At 41.8% G+C, this 19,366-nt stretch overlaps 2 protein-coding genes across 2 annotated transcripts in view; one reads left to right on the plus strand and one right to left on the minus strand.

Annotated features, from left to right (window-relative positions):
- rragd (ras-related GTP binding D) overlaps positions 1-13,102 on the minus strand; it is a 45,925-nt gene extending 32,823 nt beyond the window's left edge. The window contains exons 1-4 of the mRNA XM_041954412.1: positions 12,979-13,102; positions 10,089-10,384; positions 8,904-9,103; positions 6,618-6,732 (exon numbers count right to left, since the gene is read on the minus strand). Coding sequence (XP_041810346.1) covers positions 6,618-6,732; positions 8,904-9,103; positions 10,089-10,384; positions 12,979-13,102 — 735 coding nt within the window. The remainder of the gene's footprint in view (positions 1-6,617; positions 6,733-8,903; positions 9,104-10,088; positions 10,385-12,978) is intronic.
- A 945-nt stretch (positions 13,103-14,047) lies between these two features.
- LOC121618591 (piwi-like protein 2) lies at positions 14,048-17,068 on the plus strand. Its single transcript, XM_041954110.1, has 7 exons — positions 14,048-14,130; positions 14,329-14,557; positions 14,602-14,754; positions 15,220-15,312; positions 15,682-15,822; positions 16,359-16,472; positions 16,706-17,068. Exons 1-7 carry the CDS (start codon positions 14,048-14,050, stop codon positions 16,898-16,900), a joined length of 1,008 nt encoding a protein of 335 aa, XP_041810044.1. The 3' UTR covers positions 16,901-17,068.
- The last annotated feature ends 2,298 nt before the right edge of the window (positions 17,069-19,366 follow it).

Raw genomic sequence — 19,366 nt, forward strand, 5'->3', positions numbered from 1 at the left:
GGTTAGAGAACTCTCGTCTATTGTTATTGTGGCCGCTTACATCCCACCGCGGGCTAATGCTAAGTTAGCATTAGAGGAGCTGTACTGCCTGATCAGCGGGCAGATGAACGACAACCCGGAGGCGGCCGTGATTGTGGCGGGGGACTTTAATCACGTTGAACTGAAGGCGGTGTTTCCCAAATTTCATAAGTACATAAAGTTTCCTACCAGAGACAGTAACATTTTGGATCAAGTTTACTGCAACATCCCTGCTGCTTACAAGGCTGTAGCAGCTCCTCACCTGGGCATGTCAGACCACATCTCCGTGAAACTCATTCCTGCCTACAAGCCTCTGGCCTGCAGAACAAAGCCGACCACCAGGACAGTACAGATATGGACTGAGGAGGCCTCCTCTGCACTTCAGGACTGCTTCGAACTGACAGACTGGACTGTGTTCAGAGAAGAGGCAGACCTTGAGGAGTACACATCATCTGTATTGTCTTATGTTCAGTTCTGCACTGATGCTGTCCTCCCTGTTAAGACCATCACAGTGTTTCCCAACCAGAAACCATGGCTGGACAGCACAGTGCGGTCCCTGCTGAAAGCCCGGGATACTGCCTACAGATCTGGAGACAGGCTGGCTTATAGCAGGGCTCGAGCAGAGCTGAAGAAAGGAATCAAGCAGGCCAAGCTCCAGTACAAAAACAAAATTGAAGATCACTTCAAGAACAACAACCCACAGAGCATGTGGAGAGGCATCAGAACCATAACGGACTACAAGCCGAACACACAGCTCACCAGCCACGACCCCGCCCTGCCTGACACCTTGAACAGCTTCTTTGCCCGCTTCGACACATCAGGCAGCAGAGAAGTCACACACCTACCCCGGCTGGAGGAGCAGCACCAGCCCCTCGTCCTGCAGCAGCACCAGGTGTCATCCACCCTGAGGAGGATCAACACCCGCAGAGCTGCAGGACCGGATAAGGTGTCAGGCAAGACTTTGAGGACATGCGCTGACCAGCTAGCAGGAGTGTTCCTGGACATTTTCAACCTGTCCCTGCAGCTGTCCACGGTTCCTGAGTGCCTCAAGTCCTCCACCATCATTCCGGTACCGAAGAAGACATCCATCACCTGCCTGAATGACTACCGGCCTGTTGCACTGACCCCGGTAATCATGAAGTGCTTTGAGCGGATTATTCTCAGGTACATCAGAGACTTCATCCCCTCGGACCTAGACAGCCTTCAGTTTGCTTACAGAGGGAATCGGTCCACAGAGGATGCTGTCTCCATCACCCTGCACACAGCCCTGACCCACCTGCAGCAGCCCAACACCTACGTCAGGATGCTATTTGTAGACTTTAGCTCAGCTTTTAACACCGTCATCCCAGACAAGCTGGCGCTGAAGCTACACACGGTGGGTCTGCCTGCGTCTCTGTGCCACTGGATCAGAGACTTTCTCACCAACAGGCCTCAGGTGGTGAGAATAGGGAACATCACATCATCCCCTCTGGTCCTCAGCACGGGCACGCCACAGGGTTGTGTGCTCAGCCCAGCCCTCTTCACCCTGTTTACTCACGACTGTGCTGCCATCCACCCCACCAACACAGTCGTGAAGTTTGCGGACGACACTACAGTAGTGGGTCTCATCTCAGATAACAACGAGACCCACTACAGAGAGGAGATACACCAGCTCACCCAGTGGTGTTCAGCCAACAACCTGGTGCTGAACACAGGAAAAACCAAGGAGGTCATTGTGGATTTCAGGAGGTCCAGGAAGACGGATCACGCCCCCCTCCTCATGGACGGAGAAGTGGTGGAGCGTGTGGACAACATCAGGTTCCTGGGCCTCCACATCACATCTGACCTCTCCTGGTCCATGAACACCTCCCGCCTGGTGAAGAAGGCACAACAAAGGCTCTTCTTCCTCAGGAAGCTGAAACGGGCTGGACTCTCCTCTCGGTTGCTCGTCAACTTCTACAGGGCCACAATTGAAAGCATCCTCTGCCTCAGTGTGACAGTGTGGTATGGCAGCTGCACGGCACAGGAGAGGAAACAACTGGCACGGGTGGTTAAAACTGCACAGGGCATCGTGGGCTGCCCCCTCCCTGACCTAGACTCTATATATGAAGGTCGGGTCAGAAAGAGGGCGAGATCCATCGCCACGGACCCCAGCCACCCGGGCCACAGACTGTTTGTACCGCTTCCATCAGGAAAGCGGTACAGGAACATCCGCACCACCACTAACAGACTGAGGGACAGCTTCTTCCCCAGAGCTGTTAGAGCTGTCACCCCCGGCAGCCCCTCACTGCAGTGAGAGACTGTGTGAACTGTGAACACTGCACACCGCACTTTACACCTACACCTACACCTCTACCTCCACCTGCACCTTCTGTGTACTTGACTTTTATGTACACACATATACTATAATTATATACATTTTAGTATATCAGCACATTTCAGTTTCATTGGCATATCTTATTCTGTCGGAACATTTCACTGTGTATATTTTATATTTTATTCTGCTTGTATATTTTATTCTGTTTGCACATTTCACTTCCATATTTTATTGTTTATTGTTTAGTATATTTTATTGCCTAAGTATATTTTCATTCTGTTATATTTTTAATTGCTTCACGAATATTTTTTTTTTTATTGCATGTTGGTTTATTTTATTTTATTGTAGTTATCTTAATTTTATTCACTCTTTCTAGCCTTATCTTTCTTACCATCTAACATGGGGGTTGCAATGAAAATTTCATTGACATGTGCAATGACAATAAAGACTCTTGAATCTTGAATCTTGAATTGAATCAGTCCTCCCTCCTCAGTGCTCTCCCTTCTGTCGTTGTCATACCTCATGTGTTGAGCGTTCTGATCTTTCTGGTGTTTTCCCAGTTTTTTTCTGTGTTCTGTGACTTTTGTGTTGTTGATTGTTTTCTTGTTTCTCCTTTTTGTTGGATTGGTTTGCCTGATTGCACTTATTACTTTAGTTTTGATCCTCAGCTGCCTCTCCATTTCGTAAGGCTTAGCTTGTTTCCATTTATTTAAATACATTTACTGAACTGCACCAGCTCTGCCTGTGTTAGTCTGCTTTTGGATTCAAACCCTTGTCTCCTTGACTTCTTATGACAGATACAGCACAATACCTCACTTCCAAGGAGCAATGCTCAGGCGTCGTCCATGAGAGGAAGGTGTTTGGTGCATTTGGCAATCCACAGAGTGGTAACCTGACTGTCACATTGTCAAGTACGGGAGTAGATGCCTCTCTCAAGCCCACTGCACGAGTCAAAGCTGAAGCCCTCAGAGTCACTTTTCAAGAATGAGACCATCCTCACCGCCCAAGTGCTTCTCAGGATATTTGAGCCTGTCACCCTTTCCAAATACATGCAAACAAAAGGCTTGGACGTTCTGACAGTACAACAGCTGGTTAAGGGGACTCAAGAAAGCTTAAGGAAGGGTGCCGGGGATTTCAAGGGAGCAGACCAGTTTGTAATGTGCCACACTGACTGAGTTGGAGGTGCAGTGAAATGCCAGAAAAAAAGATGAAAAAAGAAGGCTACTGTAATGCAGCTGAACTGACACTGGATGAAAGCCCATCAGACCCTGGCTCTGAGTATGAAGTCGAAGTCCACAATGTAATTCTGGACAGAGAGGCAGCAGACATCAGGTCTTGGTTTAGAATCAAATGCAACAGTCTGCACAACCTGGATCCAAAGTACTAGGTACAAAGTAACCTAGCTACAAAGCATCCATAGCAACATATGAAACCCAAAATATGCTTTGTGTGGTATTTTGGAAATAGTGGCCTTCGTGTGAATATACTGTGTGTTTCTGTGGAGTCTGTTGGCTCAAATTTTTTTCTGTGTTTATTAAACACTGTTGACTGATATTTTAAATGATAACATGCAGTCTATTAAGTCAGATTATATGTCAGGTGATCATTACATTAACTCTAAGACATGTGAAGGAAAACCCTGGAAAATGAGGTTCCTTGTTGTAAATTGGAGTATCAAATTGGGGCCGCTTGACAGCAAATTCTTGAGCTGTTTTTTGTTGCTTCATGAACCTTCAAGCTTAGTTTTACCCAGGTGTACCTACACATTGTATGTACATGGATGTATTAAAAGTTTCAAATAACAAAGCATCATCCTCCGACTGAAATATTATTAATGTACTGAGGTTGTGTTGCCCATCTGTCTGGACTGTATTAGATTGTGGCTTCATACTGTAGCATTACAAAGCAGCATTACAGTTGCAGTATCTCACCTTTTTGGAAATACAATAGCTCTACAACCATCGGAGCCCAAAATATATTTTAATACAAACAATAAGATTACCGGTACATAGAATTTACAGTCTGACAGCAAATTGCTATTAAAGCTGAACTGAACCACACTGCCAAATAACTTCAGCTACTGCAAGCAGCTAAACGCAAGGAGATAAATTTGTATCTGATTATAATGATGTGCTCCTCGCTTTATGTGTAAAAATGTCATCCGTGGCTAGCAGCTTAGCTAATTCCAGGATCTGGGGAAAGCATCACAGAGCAGTCATTTCCAATATGAGTCCGAGCACACTTTTAGAGGGCCTGAGTAGTGGAAAAAATGTATTGATTTAGTATTTCCAAAAAGAGGTTTGTGCTTCCCCAACGGGTGTTCACTGGAGTGGGGATGTTTTTGGAGCCAGCATCTAGCTTCTCAGACAATCACAGCGCGATAAATGAGCTGCCTTCCATTTCCACTGTGCTCTCACACACATACACTCATCTTTCTCTTACATACACATATTTTCTTTAGACATACATTCTGTTCTTACATCCATATATTCTGTATAATGTTAAATGTAAACTAAATGCATGTACAGGGGGTGGCAATGTATGATTGAGTTACAATATGTGTGCATGAGAATAAAAATGTTTGCACATGAGAGTAGAATGAATGTGGTATGTATAATTCTGAAAATAGTGCGAGGTCCTTTGTGTAGGGCTCATTATTAGTTGTGCAGAGTGCACAGTTTGCCTCAGTTTTTATATTTCAGTGACATTTCTCAAGTGGAACAGACGTCTGTGCTGCAATCATCAAGGAAAGATGTGATACAAGCTACAAAAATGGAATATTCAGCTGTCAAACTTACTGAAACAACTTGCTAATCGTAAACTTACATGAAAATATATACATGCAATTATTATAAAAATAAGTAGATCAGGTAAAAAAAGTTATTGGGATACACAAGACAAGTTAAAACAATCCTGGCTATCTACAAAAGTGAACAGCAGTCCAGTTAGTGCTGCAGCAGATTCATCTTTTTGTCCATCAACAGAAAATTAATGGACAATCAATAGTCACATTATTGTTTTAGTAATTTCTTTAACAAAATGACAAACTCTGGGTTATTCAGTCTTCTGAAGAGTTAGGATCTGATCACCATACAAAACAGTAAACGGGACATATTTGAGTTTTGGACTGTTGGTTGGACAATACGGGACATCTGAAGACCTTACCCAAGGCTGTGGGAAATCACAACAAGCATTTCCTTCAGTATTTTCTAACATTTTACAGACCAAACAATTCATCAATTAACTGAAAATGTAATTGGCAGATTTAAGATAATGGTGAGCTGGAGCCCAGTCCAGCTAATGGATAAACCAAGTCCATTATGTGGATAATTTCTTTGTTCATCATTGCACAGTGCTTTTTCCCAAGCACTTTCCATATTAGTATATTGAAAAAGTCATACATTATGGACTTATTTTGCTGAAATTTTAAGTAATGTTTCAGTAACATTTTACCATTTGTTCCACTGCATTGAGTAAATGGTTATCATAGTTAACGGTTTAATGTATGTATTTAAATGTGTGGTTTACATTTTAAAATCTTTTATCAAGGTACATTATTATGACATGAAAGGGACATTGTACAGGTTCCATAGGTACCCATCAAAGATCATTTGTATTGGCATTAAGTGCCACTATCAAATTAAAGATTGGTTTGAAACCCAGTGAATAAAGAATTTGACAGTAAACAACACAGACAAAGAGTAAAAGGAGCAAAAATAAGTAAATATTACATGGATACTGGAATAAGATTTCACCTGAAAAATGTAGGGCCTGTTTTTGAATGAGTGGCATCAGCAGAGGTTTGCAAATATTAATTTGATTTGACATACAACATAAATGTGGCTCTACGCGCTCTTTGGCAATAAAGCTATGACGTGGATTCAGTGAGATTTTAAGTACCACAGAAGTGCAGGAGTGTTGGCATTGGCATGGTGTGGTAGCCAAAGATGTGTATGTATCAATGATGAATGCATGTCAGTGGGCAGATCTAGTTTATATTCTTCGGTTTTCTCAAAAAAAAAAAAAAATTTCATAAGAAATTCAGTGGTGGCATTCCATGCAACGTCTGCATTCATGAAACGCATCCAGTATATCTGTTATGTGTCACTACCACCTAGTGACTGGATCGTACAGCACAGGAGGACCAGCACATGCAATATACTACGATGTGCGTTATCCCACTTGATTATCAAAATGTAGTGGAGATACAGAAGCTCACTGGTCTAATGTTTCCATAGAGATTAGACTAAATGTCTTTAGTCTTTCAGATATATTCAGCTCATTCAGCAGCAGGATTACTCACAGATATGAAAATGTTGAGCAGGTTTTCCAGTGTAGGCAGCTGTGGGATGAGCTTCTGGACCACTTTACTGAAAGCCTCAAATATGGAGTGGTCGTATATACTGGTTAAATAGAAGCTGTAGAGATCAAGGAGAATAATCTGTCTCAGAATAGGTTTCAATAACAAACTACTTCACAGTTAAATCCTTTTTCACCAATCAAAAAAGCATTAGCATTTCAAGGTTATCACACACACAAACAGTATTACAGTCACAATATTACAATTCCTGTGGAACAGGAAGAAATGTTTCAATAATGATAAAGATATACTTTTCCACAAAACTCTTTTGTGGTTTAAAATACGATCTAAACCAGGGGTGTCAAACATACGGCCCGCGGGCCGGAACCGGCCCCCAAGGAGGTTTGATCAGGCCCGCAGGATAATTTAAAAGTGGAAAAAATGCACAAACGACATGGAATTCATATTTTTAATAAGATGCAATTCACGGATTGTCCACTAGGGGCAGATTGGTGCAGAGTGGTGCTGTTTTGATCAGCGTAGAAGACAACATACATGCATTTAAGTTGAAGCTGACTTTGTGGGAGACGCAACTGGCAAGTGGCAACCCTGCTCATTTTCCCTGTCTGAGAGATGTGTGTGTGACCAGACCTGGTGCGGACGTGAAGCGGTACAAAGACAGGATTGCAGGATTACTGTGGGAGTTTGAGAAACGTTTTCAGGTATTTGGTGAACTTGAGACAGAATTTTCAGTTTTTCGCTCACCTTTCACAGTTAAAGCTTCTGATCTGCCGGTCGAAATCCAGCTAGAAATAATTGATTTGCAATGTGATGGAGATTTGAAGGGCAAATTTGCCTCCGTAGGTCTGGACAAATTTTACCAGTATCTACTACCAGGGTACCCCAAATTAACAGCCCTGGCTGCTAAAATTTTGTGCATGTTTGGAACAACCTACCTTTGTGAACAAATCTTCTCAGTAATGAATATCAATAAAACAAAAATGCGTTCAAGGCTCACAAACAAGCACTTAAATGACATTCTGAAAGTGTCAGCTAGTCAGGACATGACACCTGGTATTGATGCACTTGTACAGGCCAAAAGATGCCAAATATCAGGAACAAAAACAAGTCCAGACTAGACTAACGCCTTTAAAATGCTGCCTTAGAATGAAGAATACAGCATTGTGAATATGAATCCTTACTGTGGTGATTTAAAAAATGGGCAATTTAATGTTAGTCAGCAGCTTCACTACATAAAAGTATGGTGGAAATCTACTGTTCATGCAACTCCATACATTTTCAGTATGTATTGTATGTGTATGTACGTTTCATGTATGAAGTTTACACATTCAGGAGATGTGAATACTTTCTTCTTTACACATTTAACAGCACTCTCCTTAGTTTGTAAGGTGTAGGCAGGGATTAAATATAGATTTTATAGGCACATGTGCAAATGGTTTAAAAATTCCTTTCTTTATAAATCTCATTTAATCTTAAAATGCATTACTATATTTTTTTTTTATTGTTAAGGTTTTGTGCCTTTGTAGAAACAGTGGGATCAGTTGCAATGCATATATGTGAATGATAAAAGTAAATTGCACATTTGTCTAAGGAAATATGAAATGTTTTGTAAAAGGAATGTTCATTAAATTTCATAATTTTCCTAATGTTCTTGTGCTTCTTTACACCAAAACAAATGAAAGACATGATATTTTGGTTATTTATAGCATGTATGGTATAATTCTAATGGTCCGGCCCACTTGACATCCACCAAGGCCATATGTGGCCCGTGATTTGAAATGAGTTTGACACCCCTGATCTAAACACAAGCATCTGTACAATAAATTTATTGAAATATAAACTTAAACTGGTGAAATTTAAATTCAAATCAGTAAATGTAAACTTTGGTCACTACCCAAAAGGTACTGCAGTTCAGTTGCCAGCATTAATCTCCATTTGGCTATTTATTTATCTAGAGCAGTGATTCTCTGGGTGGTGTCAAAGGACCCTTACACACCTTTCTGGAGCATTGCAGTTATATGAAGTTAAATTTCACTGCAATGATTTCTCCAACTACTTTTTAACTACAAGTTACATCACCACCTGGCACAAAGTAGAAAGTTATTGAAAGTTTTCTCTATAATGGCCCACATCAAATGTGTCAGATTTAGTTCCAGTGAGTCTATTTATCACTTTCCATGGCATGAACATATTGAAGAATGCTGACTGTAAAGATTTAAGACTGAAATTTAAAATTATGAAATATACAAATCTGCAGGTAAAACCCACCTCAGGTGTATTTGCTCCAGGCCGGCATCTGCGAGGTCATCGTTGGCTCGTTTGTGAATGTCCCTCTGCTTCTCGATCTTATGGTCATCTGAGAGGCCATCCACTTTGTGGATGAACACCTCAAAGTTAATGTCCGGGTTGACTTTGTAGGCCCTGGTCACTGTGAGATGTAGTCTGCTCAGAGCCTCCACGTAATCATCCTATTATGACAAAGACAAAAGATTCACATCACTTAGAAAGCAATACCATCGACTGTTCAGATCCTCCTTTGGTTTGAACTACAAAAGTTTTCTTGGGTGAATTTTGTAGTGATGACTAAACAGTCTGGCCAATGTTGTTTGCTGATAAGGACTAGGAAAGGTCAAAACAGAAATGTCAAAGACACGCCGGGACACACTGTCTACCTCGACCTGCGTGTGACAGCTACCTCACCGAACGGCTGTGGCTCACACACACGTGCTGGCCATACAGACAGCCTTGCTGCTGCAGCTACTGCCAGCCCCAGTTTGCCTTTGCTAATGGACATCAATAATGATGATGAGTGGTTTGAGAGAGATAGAGAGGGTTGAGAGATTATTCTACAGATATAGACATTTAAACTGTAGTGTAAAGCTGGTATGATGTTGATTTGACTGTCAGCAGATCATTTCCACTGTCAGTATTTTTGCTGAGAACTGCACGCATCAGGTGGAAAAAATAGGCGAGACTCCAAATCTATAAATAACGTGTGGTGGCTAAATGACAAAAGGGAGATTCAAGCATATTGCTTGTGTCTCAGGAAATATGGTTGAGGTCACTTAGAAACAGTGAAACACCTCTTAACTTCTCTAATTAACACGCTGTATTTAATTTTTCTTGTGTACAAAAACTGAAGCGGAAAAATGTTGCGTTGAGGGTTTTATGGGAGCTCATGTGCTGGACTATTTCCTGATGTTTATGTCCTGGTCACTGACGACTGGAGACTCTAGGAAGTGACTGTGCCTTGCCAAGAGACAGCGACTTCGACTTGTCACCTTACTGTGCAAATTAGAGCCGCCTGCCAACTCAAGCTTGGAAATGACAGGTGGCTGGAGTTGTCTGACAGCCGGCAAACTGAAAAGGCTGCATGTTGAATAGGGTAATAAGAAATCCTTCAGGACATTATAAAGGATTAATTGCTTATATAATATGGCTTTGTGGCCTGACCTGTGAGTCGATGACAAAGATTAGCGCTCCGGTTCCACGGAAGATCATTTCGTAGTCAAAGGTGGGGTCAAAGAAGTCGATCTGTCCGGGGAAGTCCCAGATCTGGAAGCTGACGAAGGAGCTGCTGGAGACGTCCTCTCTGCAGATCTTATTGGTGCTCTCCAGGAACAAGGTCTCGTTGGGTGACATTTTATGGAAAACTACCTTCTGGATTGAGGACTTCCCGCTTCTCCGCAGGCCCATCAACAGTATACGAGGTTTGACCTCCCCATTCAGGGAATCACTGAAGCCCAACACTACACATCAATAAAAGGACAGAGGCACCATAAATTAGGAGGGTAAACTTGCATTAGAGAACCACCAAGTTACAGGTTTATAAATGACTTCAAGAGGGACTCCACTGATTTTACACGTCAAAGTCAATTTACAAATACTACTCAGGAGATGTGGGTTATAGTGATTCAAAATGATATTATGATATGGCAGAGTAATATAATAATAATATATGTCAATCTTACTGACAATGTGATTAAATCGTGATGAATATAAATAGAGTAAACGTGAGGTTTCAAAACCAAAGCGCTTCCACACTACTAACTACAGGGTTATCTTTATTCGCAGGATGGATGGATTTTCAAATCACTGCTAAGGCATTTTACAAATTTTCTACACGTTAACTATGTAAATGCAGGATCACATGTGAGACATGCAACCGTCTGGCAGAGTCCAGTAGTGGTGTCTCCAGAGCTTATGAATAATGTTTATGTTAAGAGATTGGCATTATGATTTGGTGTTAAATTTTGCTTTAAGTGTTTGTTTAATTTCATGAGTTCCACACAAACCTGCAGGATGTACCTATCTGAACAGAACCACTAACCCCTCCCTCATTACCACTGCCAAGGTGCCATCGACAACGAGCTTCATAACCAGCTGATCTGACCTTGGTTGTACTGACCAGTTTTTAGGTGGGAGTGAGAGATGTGTGTATGTGGAGCAGGGGTTTGCTACAAATCCCGCTATGTTGCAATGCTGCAATTAAGACTATATCTTTTAAATATGCAAATTAACAATATTGCTGAGAAATGAGCTACAGCATGTAGCTCTAAATGTTGTTCTTTTAGTACCTATATATGCAAACACTGAATACGCAGGACAGTATGAACATGAGAGGATGTGTGCACGAGTTTCCTAATCCCCAAGGCAAATGTACAGTACTACAGTAGGACAAATGTGTGTGTGTGTGTGTGTGTGTGTGTGTGTGTGTGTGTGTGTGTGTGCACGCCCATGTGTTTGTGTGTACCACATTCTTGCTTTGAAAAAAGGCTTTCTCCTGTAGCCTGAAAAGACTGAGGCCACATACTTGACAAGTCATGAATTGATGAGCCTTTAGTCGCTGTACAGTAAATAAGTAAACAACACAGTGTCTGATCAAACAATAGCTCCCATTATATCTCAACTCTAGTTGACTTGATCCCATTAAAATTTCAGTGTGGGCATAAAGAACTGCAGAGCAGAAGGCCAGTGAGTCTGCAACTATTTACTAACGCACTCATTTCCATACCTCCCTTTCTACCACTCGTCTCCTGACCCAATGAGAAGAAAGGGGGAGGAAAGTGAAGATGAGCAGGAGACAGAAGTGCGCAGAGTCTAGACAGCTGTTTGCTTGTGTCATCATAGAGGTCCATATCCATGACTGATCCACACTGCAGTCCAACAGCCAGTCACAAAACATCATTCGATACCACTTGGAGATATCATCTATAGTCCGCACAGCTCAGCTTTGGTGCAATTTCTATATGCATATTGTGGGTAAAACAAATCGTGAGTTACTCAACTCAACTACATCAACTACTATTTTCATGCGTCTAGTCTGCAGACACAGTAGATGAATATGGTAAACATCTTAACGAAGAGATTACTTACATTAATAGACACTTTTTTCATTACAAGTGTTCTGAAATGTTATGTTTCAATATGCAAAAGAGATATTATGTAAATAAATGTGTTCTTAGTTGCAAACATTGTTATAGAAATCAGGCTATGAATGTAATATAGACAAACCCCTCTGTAAAAATATACACAGCAGATGGGAGCAGAACTGGAAAACTAGATGTGTGTAAGTGCTGCTAAAATGGACATTTCTGGCTCAGAGTATGAGAAGAAAATCTCATTTTGAGATAAAAGCCTTTAAAGATATGGACTGAAGAATTGCACACATTTTCAGACGGAAGAATATGACTTTCCCCGTTGATTACTCACAAATAAACTATTTTTGTCTAAATGTTACATATGTATTGAATATTTATAAATGTTATGTTCAAAACGATCTATTATCTATTTAAAATGTAGTGATCTGCATTAATGTTCAGAGCAGAAATCCGAGCTAAAATGCACAACTGCATGTGGACTCTTGGACGTTTTCTTCCATTACTCTGACAGAGAGCAAGTTTTGAGAGCTTAACAGCCCAAACCTTCTGAACTGAGCATGTTTCAACCTGCGGTGAAGTCAGACATCACCAGCAGGTAGCAGGTCCATTTCAGCTGCTCAGCTGTAAACCCTCACTGGCACTGTATGAGTGAGTAACGAAGCCACTAATACTGTTAAGAAGTTGTAGTAGGCTGAATGTATTCCGCTCCTCCACCGCGGTGGTGGAGCTAACTTTAACGGATAACGCCCACCAAGTTGTCCGCTGACGCAGACATTTATTTTAGTGGAGCCCGTCGGTTAGCTAGCCGGACAGCGGGCTAGCTAAAGTTAGGAGCGTTAGCCGCGGAAGCTACACTGAGACGTCCGAGCAGCAAACACTGCGGAGCTGAGCTGAAACCGGACCGTCTCCCCTCGCCCCCCGCCGGCGTGTGACCTTCCTGAGCCGAACAAATATCCGCCTACCTCCGTCCTCGCAGCCCAGCTCGGCGTCTGAAAACGCCTCCAGGTCGTCTTCGTCGTCGTAATATCCCAGAGCCGCGTCCTCCTCATCCTCCAGGCTCAGCGCCGAAACCCTCTCGCTCGTCATGCTGGCTTCCTCTGCTGTCGCCTTGTTTCTGCTTTGGGTTTCAGCCGCTTGTAGAGTCAAACTTTTCTACATTGTCACCTGATACGTGAGAGCCATGATGGTGAACTTTCACCGCCCGCCCCCCCAATCCTCCTCCAGTCTGACACAGTGCAGACGCGCGTGCAGGGGTCGTCTATAACTGGATTAAAATCAGTTCAAAAGAAACAACTAAAATGCTGTTTGTGGCCAAAATAAATGCATAGATATATAGACAGATATAGATACTTAAATATAGATAATACTGTACATAATAACACACTGAACGACCCTTCATCTCTTATTGTACTGAAAAGTTAAAGGAGAAATTGAATAACATCCTTTGAATCTTCAGTGATCCTTTGAAGTCAAGGTACTGAGGGTCACATCCATGCATGGTTCACGCCGCTGCCCAGGACAGCATAGCCCATGGATGCAGGCAGTGGGGCGGAGTGGGCCTCAGCATCCCCTATAATCAGTCATAATAAAAGCCAGTTTTATCAGTTAAACTTAAGTTAATACGGGAGAGACTGAATCTCCTGACAGCTGATGGTCACCTGAGTGAAAAGAGAGGAGAGGGAGAAAACTAGAGGAGAGAGAGGTGCACACAGCTTGGCAGCATGTGGGAAACAAAAACAAGCAAGTGTAGAGAAATGTGGTTAAAGTTTCCAGTTTCTTTGCTGATTTCGCATCAGCAGGACAAATATGAACTGTAAATGCTAATGTTAATAGATTCATTGAAAGTGAGACTGACCCATCAGGAGGAAAGTCGTAGCAGGCCTGAGGTATCTGAGGACTGATTTAAAGAGAAGGTGAGGGGGTGAGTTTTTAGTTTCAATTTAAAGCCTCAACAGAGTCAGACTGTCAGAAGTTAACAGGGAGGTTATTCCAGAGAAAAGGGGCCGATAGGAAAAGGCCTGCAGCCAGCTGATGACTTTTTACGTCTTGAGCCAGACAAGAGCCCTGAGTTCTGAGAGTGTAGTTCACAGGAGACCCAATTCAGTTGCTGCCAGGTACACAAAGACGTGTTGTGAAACTGGATGTTCCACATTTCTGATTTTTGTCACACATGTGTACCTGCGTACCAGTTATTTGTACCCCGGACTATAAGCCTTCCCTCCGCGAATGTGCCAAATGAAGCTATTACATCTATAGATTTTTTTATAAATTGAAATAATCTTTCCCTAGTTTTTCTCTTTCTGTTTAAACAGAAAAGAGAAAACTGACCTTTCACCCCTGCTGTCTGTCAGGAACGTGCTGTACGAACAGAGCAATGACAACTTCCAAGACGAATGCACCGAAGAACTCATCGGCAGCATCATTATCACCCACTACAACAACTGCACCTACCGCATTGATGCCATCGAGTGGAACAAATCACCAAAAGACACCTTCACTTTGATGGATGGCACAGAAATGACCTTTGTTGAAATGATCAGAGTTTCAGAGCAGCAGTGGAAGTCGAGTTTATATGTGGCTGTTAGTGTTTTGTCTTCTCATTGAAACACATATTTATTGTCACTGAATTGCATGGACTTCCACATTTTGACAGCAAGAACTATGGGATTGCGATCAAAGAGTTGGACCAGCCTCTGCTCATGCATCGGCCAAAGGAGAGGTCCAAGCCAGGAGGCAAGGTACAACCTCGCTTCAGCATCAGTCAGCTGTATTTCTTTGATTAAACATACCTCTTGACGGTGGACCACTCAGCTGACAGGACCTGAATTCCTGTATCAGATTGTGGCAATCTGATACAGGTGGCTACAGCCTTGTGGCTACAATATGTCTTGTCATCCAGACATGTCAGGACTTTAAAAGCACTAAAATGCACAAAATGAAAATAATTGCTATTGCCTGAATTAGGTTTGTCATATCATGACTTAGGCTGTCCCACATTTTCCTGTGTGAGAGGCACTCTGCTGTTGTTTGAACAGTCTACTCAGGCTTCAGTAATACTTGTTCCATATACATGTGAATTCTGGTTGTTCATGAATCCATCAGAAACATAACGACACAAAGTGGAAATTATGTGGGAAATTTTTGCAATGTGAGCAGTAAACACTGAACTCAACAGGTAATTGTATAATATTGATTTATTGCAGCAAGTCATCACTGGAGAGATCCTTTTAGTACCAGAGCTTTCCTTCATGACGGGAATCCCTGAGAAAATGAAGAAGGACTCCAGAGCTATGAGGGTACATTTGATGTGTCAGCACAATGTTCTTCCTCTCTGAGGCTGCTCTCAGACCTTCACACACCGACACTAAACGGCTGCAAAGATCAGAAATCAATTCTGTATTGTGGAAGACAATATGTATTAGTTAAAGAAATGCTATATTGTTATGAAGCAAACATGGTAGGTCTGTAATGATAGTTTAGAGTCAGGATGCCAAGTTCACACCAGTATTATAATGTGATTGTTCCATACCAGAAAGAAACTGGTATGGACTGGATTTACTGGTATAGACTAGGAATTCATTGGTCAAATCTAATCTTTAGGACTGGATGTGCCTTAGGACTTGTAGAAACAGACTCAGTGAGAATGTCTTTTTCATATTTTGTAGGACCTGACCAGGCACATCAATGTGAGCAGTGAGCAGCACAGCCACTCAATAAACCAGCTTCTGAAGAACATCAGCACCAACCCTGAGAGTCTGAAGGAGCTCAGCCGATGGGGACTGGAGATCAGCTCACAAATCCTGACAGTGAGGCTCTGCTGCTATATTCAGATTCCACTTTGAATACTCCATACTAAACATTATGTGTTACCTCAAAGAAACGTTTTTGAAGTCCATATATAAACAATGCAACAGTTTCTCGCAGGGCAAGACAGTAACGCAAATGTGTCAGTGGGCTTTTTTGAAATAAAAATGCAATGTTTGTCTAATATCACACTCCCTTTCAGTCCAACAATACAGTCACTTCTGACTGGATTTAAGCCACATTTTAACAGATTTGTCAGTCTGCAAAATGTAAAAGGAGAGAAACACTCATGATTTAAAACCATCAAGTATGTCAATATCTGTAGAATATTCAAATACAGCTCGACTGTCTGATAGGTGCACCGTGGTGCAGCAGGTAGGTAGGACAACACTAGAATATAGTGATGATACGTGGTAGCCTTTTTCATTTTGCTCTTGCTTTTTGCTCTCCATGTGTCCCCAGTCCATTGTTGTTTTTCCCTTGGTACCACACTTTTATTTTGACAGTATGTTGTGTGTTGATTTCCTCTACGTTCCAGATCAAAGGTAGAACTCTGCCTGCCGAAACCATCTGTCTGCAGTCTTCATCCTTTGCCACTGGTGCTGATGCATCCTGGTCCAGAGAGATTGTCAGGAAAGCTTCAATAAGCTCTGTGAGTGTTTAAGAGAAATCTCTGGTGCTCCTCCTCATTTTTCATAAAACAAATCTTATCAACTGGATAGTTGAGGAAGTGAGGCAGCAAAATTGTCCATCCTGTGATCTGTGTGGGCTTAATTGTCAAACTCTCTGCAGTGATGGTAGCCTCATATGTTAGTTTGCCTCGGCCTCAGGAATGGCTGCCGCATTAATTTGTTTTCTTCACCAACTCAACCATCTTGCTCTTAGATCCCTGTGAATATGCGGGCCATCTTCTACCCCCACCGCTGTGCAGAGCAGGTTGAACAGCTGGTTTCCACCTTTAACAACATTGCTGGGGCTATTAGGATGCGACTGGAGCGACCCACTTTTGTGCAGCTGAGGAATGATCGCACTGAGACTTACGTCAAGAGCATCCACTCTGAGCTCACCAGTAGGGTATGACATGAAATTTGAATTTAGATTAGTAACTTGATGAAAATTTGAATAGTACTTGCATCACATATTGTGTGTCCACATCAAATGTTTGTCAGGCTTTGTTCGCATGCTTTAAACAAGCTGATGGTGTATTGTAGCCTTACCTGCTGTGACACCTGTGTGTAATAAACAGATGTTTACTTTAAAATGTAGAGTCAAGAAGTGATCATGGAGTTAAAGCCAATTACAAGTAGATGTTTCACAGTACGAGCAGCACACATTTGAGGAAGTGCTTGACTTTCTGCTATTCGATAAGTTGTCTGAGCCACATAGAGGCATATTATAGTATTTTGTGGTATAAATAAAGAGTGTCTACTATCACCTTCACAAATATTTGTGCAGAAATTATATATTAATTCACTGATGATTAGAAATTCTCTGTATAAATGTCCTTCTCCTGCATTCTACAAATCCATGTGACTTCGTATCTCTTGCTTAAAAAGCAGTTGCTGTATATTTGCTGGCATCTAAAAACTTTTGTTCTGTTTCTATTTTTAACTGTGTATCAGTGGTTGCTGCAGAAACAAGACTGCAAAATGACTGACAGTGATTCCAAGCTGGCCCTGATTAATTTTGTGTTTTTTAGCCCATTAACTGCCAACTGCATTACATTTACATTGCTGCTAATGGATTTTCCAGGCAGCTTCCTGACTAAATTCACAATATCCATCTTTCTTTGTAATTGCTATTGAATGCTGTGATTCAATAGCAATTCAATAGCTCCTACAGATAACACTGCTCCTGAACTGCCTGGAATGCCTTCTTAGTTTGAATGGGCATGTGTCAGGAAGGGGGGAACTAGGGAAACTGAGGGGAATCTAAGGGTTGAACCCAGGTGCAGACAAACAAAGGGGACGTAGACTATGGTAAGACACTATGGGAAAACATTGACAAGGTACATGGCAAGGTAACACAAAGACAAGACCAGATAACACTTACAAGAGACGTGGCATGGACATGATCACAGACAAGACACGGAAAACCACTCACGACTGGAAGGACATGAACACAGACAAACTAAGGAATGCACTAGAATCAAATTAATACGTTTATTGAGTCACAACGAAAATCTACAAGTAAGGAAACTATAATAAAACACACTCTAGGGACAAGGGCTATACATACAACGAGGGAACACTGAGGGGGAAAAAACTGAGCGATAGAAACACGCTAACTCAAAACAATGGGGCATGGATGAGACAGGGGCAGCACAGATACTCTAACACAAAACGTGGCGGACTATAACAAAAGAAGACTACAAACTCAATTACATAAACTGTGGCAGAACTATAACAAGACAAGACTAGAAACTCAATTACATGAACTGGGGCAGGACTAATGACATGACTAGGAATAACCTATAAATAAAATAAAGAACAGAAAGCGCTCCCGAAGGAGGAAAACAAAAGCTATGAAAGACCTTGAGAACTTAACAGAAACAAAATCACTTCTTGAGAACTCGGGAGACAACACTACTATTAAATAAAACAAAACCAAGGGACAAACTAACAAGGAACTGAAATTCGGCTATAGTTAGCGAAAACAAAACAAAGCTTGACTATGCAAATAATAAGAGGAAAACTCACAGAACACAGCGTGGACAAGAACAAAGACAAGAAACAAATTTACAGGGACTGAAACAAAGGACAAAGGCAAACCAAGGAGACATACACATGAAACACGACACGGACGTGAACAAAGTTAACACAGCACAGAAACACTTACGTGAAACCAGACTCGGACATGACAAAGAAACAACACAACAAACACTCACTATGGGACTATGGCAAGAATTATAACGATAACGCAGACTATGACTTTGACTATGGTTTCTCAGACAACGAACCGACGAGGACAAAGGGAAGACACGGACTTAAATACACTAGGGGAAAACACTAATGACGCACAGGTGGAAACGATCAGACAATCACACGGGAGGGAAAACACAGGAAGTAAAGTAACAAAAGGACACATAACATGAACCTTCAAAATAAAACCGGAAGTAACCAAAACCAGGCAAAGACAAGACACAATGGGGAACTTAACAAAATACAAACAAGACAGGGCAAGGGTACAGATTAAGACAATACAAAAACTCTTACATAAAACATGGCATGACTATGGACTAAGACAAGACTCAAGCACATAACACATGGCATGACTAGAAGACATAAGGAATACACAGAGTAGAACAGAGAAACGAACATGAACAAAGAACACTACAATGAACACTTACAAACTGAATAAGGCAAAACATCGAGAGGAAAACTAAACAAAACCGCCGTGCATGGCACGGGTCATGACAGCATGATGCATCTGACAGGTACCAATACTTTTCTAACAGACACCGATGCATAAAATGCACCATACCTTTGGGAAAATGTCTTTTTATTCAACAATACAAATAAAAAGACAACAACAATACAAACAGGA

This window comes from Chelmon rostratus, chromosome 15 (assembly GCF_017976325.1).
Source record: "Chelmon rostratus isolate fCheRos1 chromosome 15, fCheRos1.pri, whole genome shotgun sequence".
NCBI classification, from domain to species: domain Eukaryota; kingdom Metazoa; phylum Chordata; class Actinopteri; order Chaetodontiformes; family Chaetodontidae; genus Chelmon; species Chelmon rostratus.

Bases quoted from the DNA above. Each gene is read 5' to 3' on its own strand.
- LOC121618591 (XM_041954110.1), top strand. From the start codon at position 14,048: ATGACTTTTTACGTCTTGAGCCAGACAAGAGCCCTGAGTTCTGAGAGT. The intron at 14,755-15,219 runs GTACAACCTCGC...GATTTATTGCAG, and splicing joins GGTCCAAGCCAGGAGGCAAG to CAAGTCATCACTGGAGAGAT. The intron at 16,473-16,705 runs GTGAGTGTTTAA...TCTTGCTCTTAG, and splicing joins GGAAAGCTTCAATAAGCTCT to ATCCCTGTGAATATGCGGGC.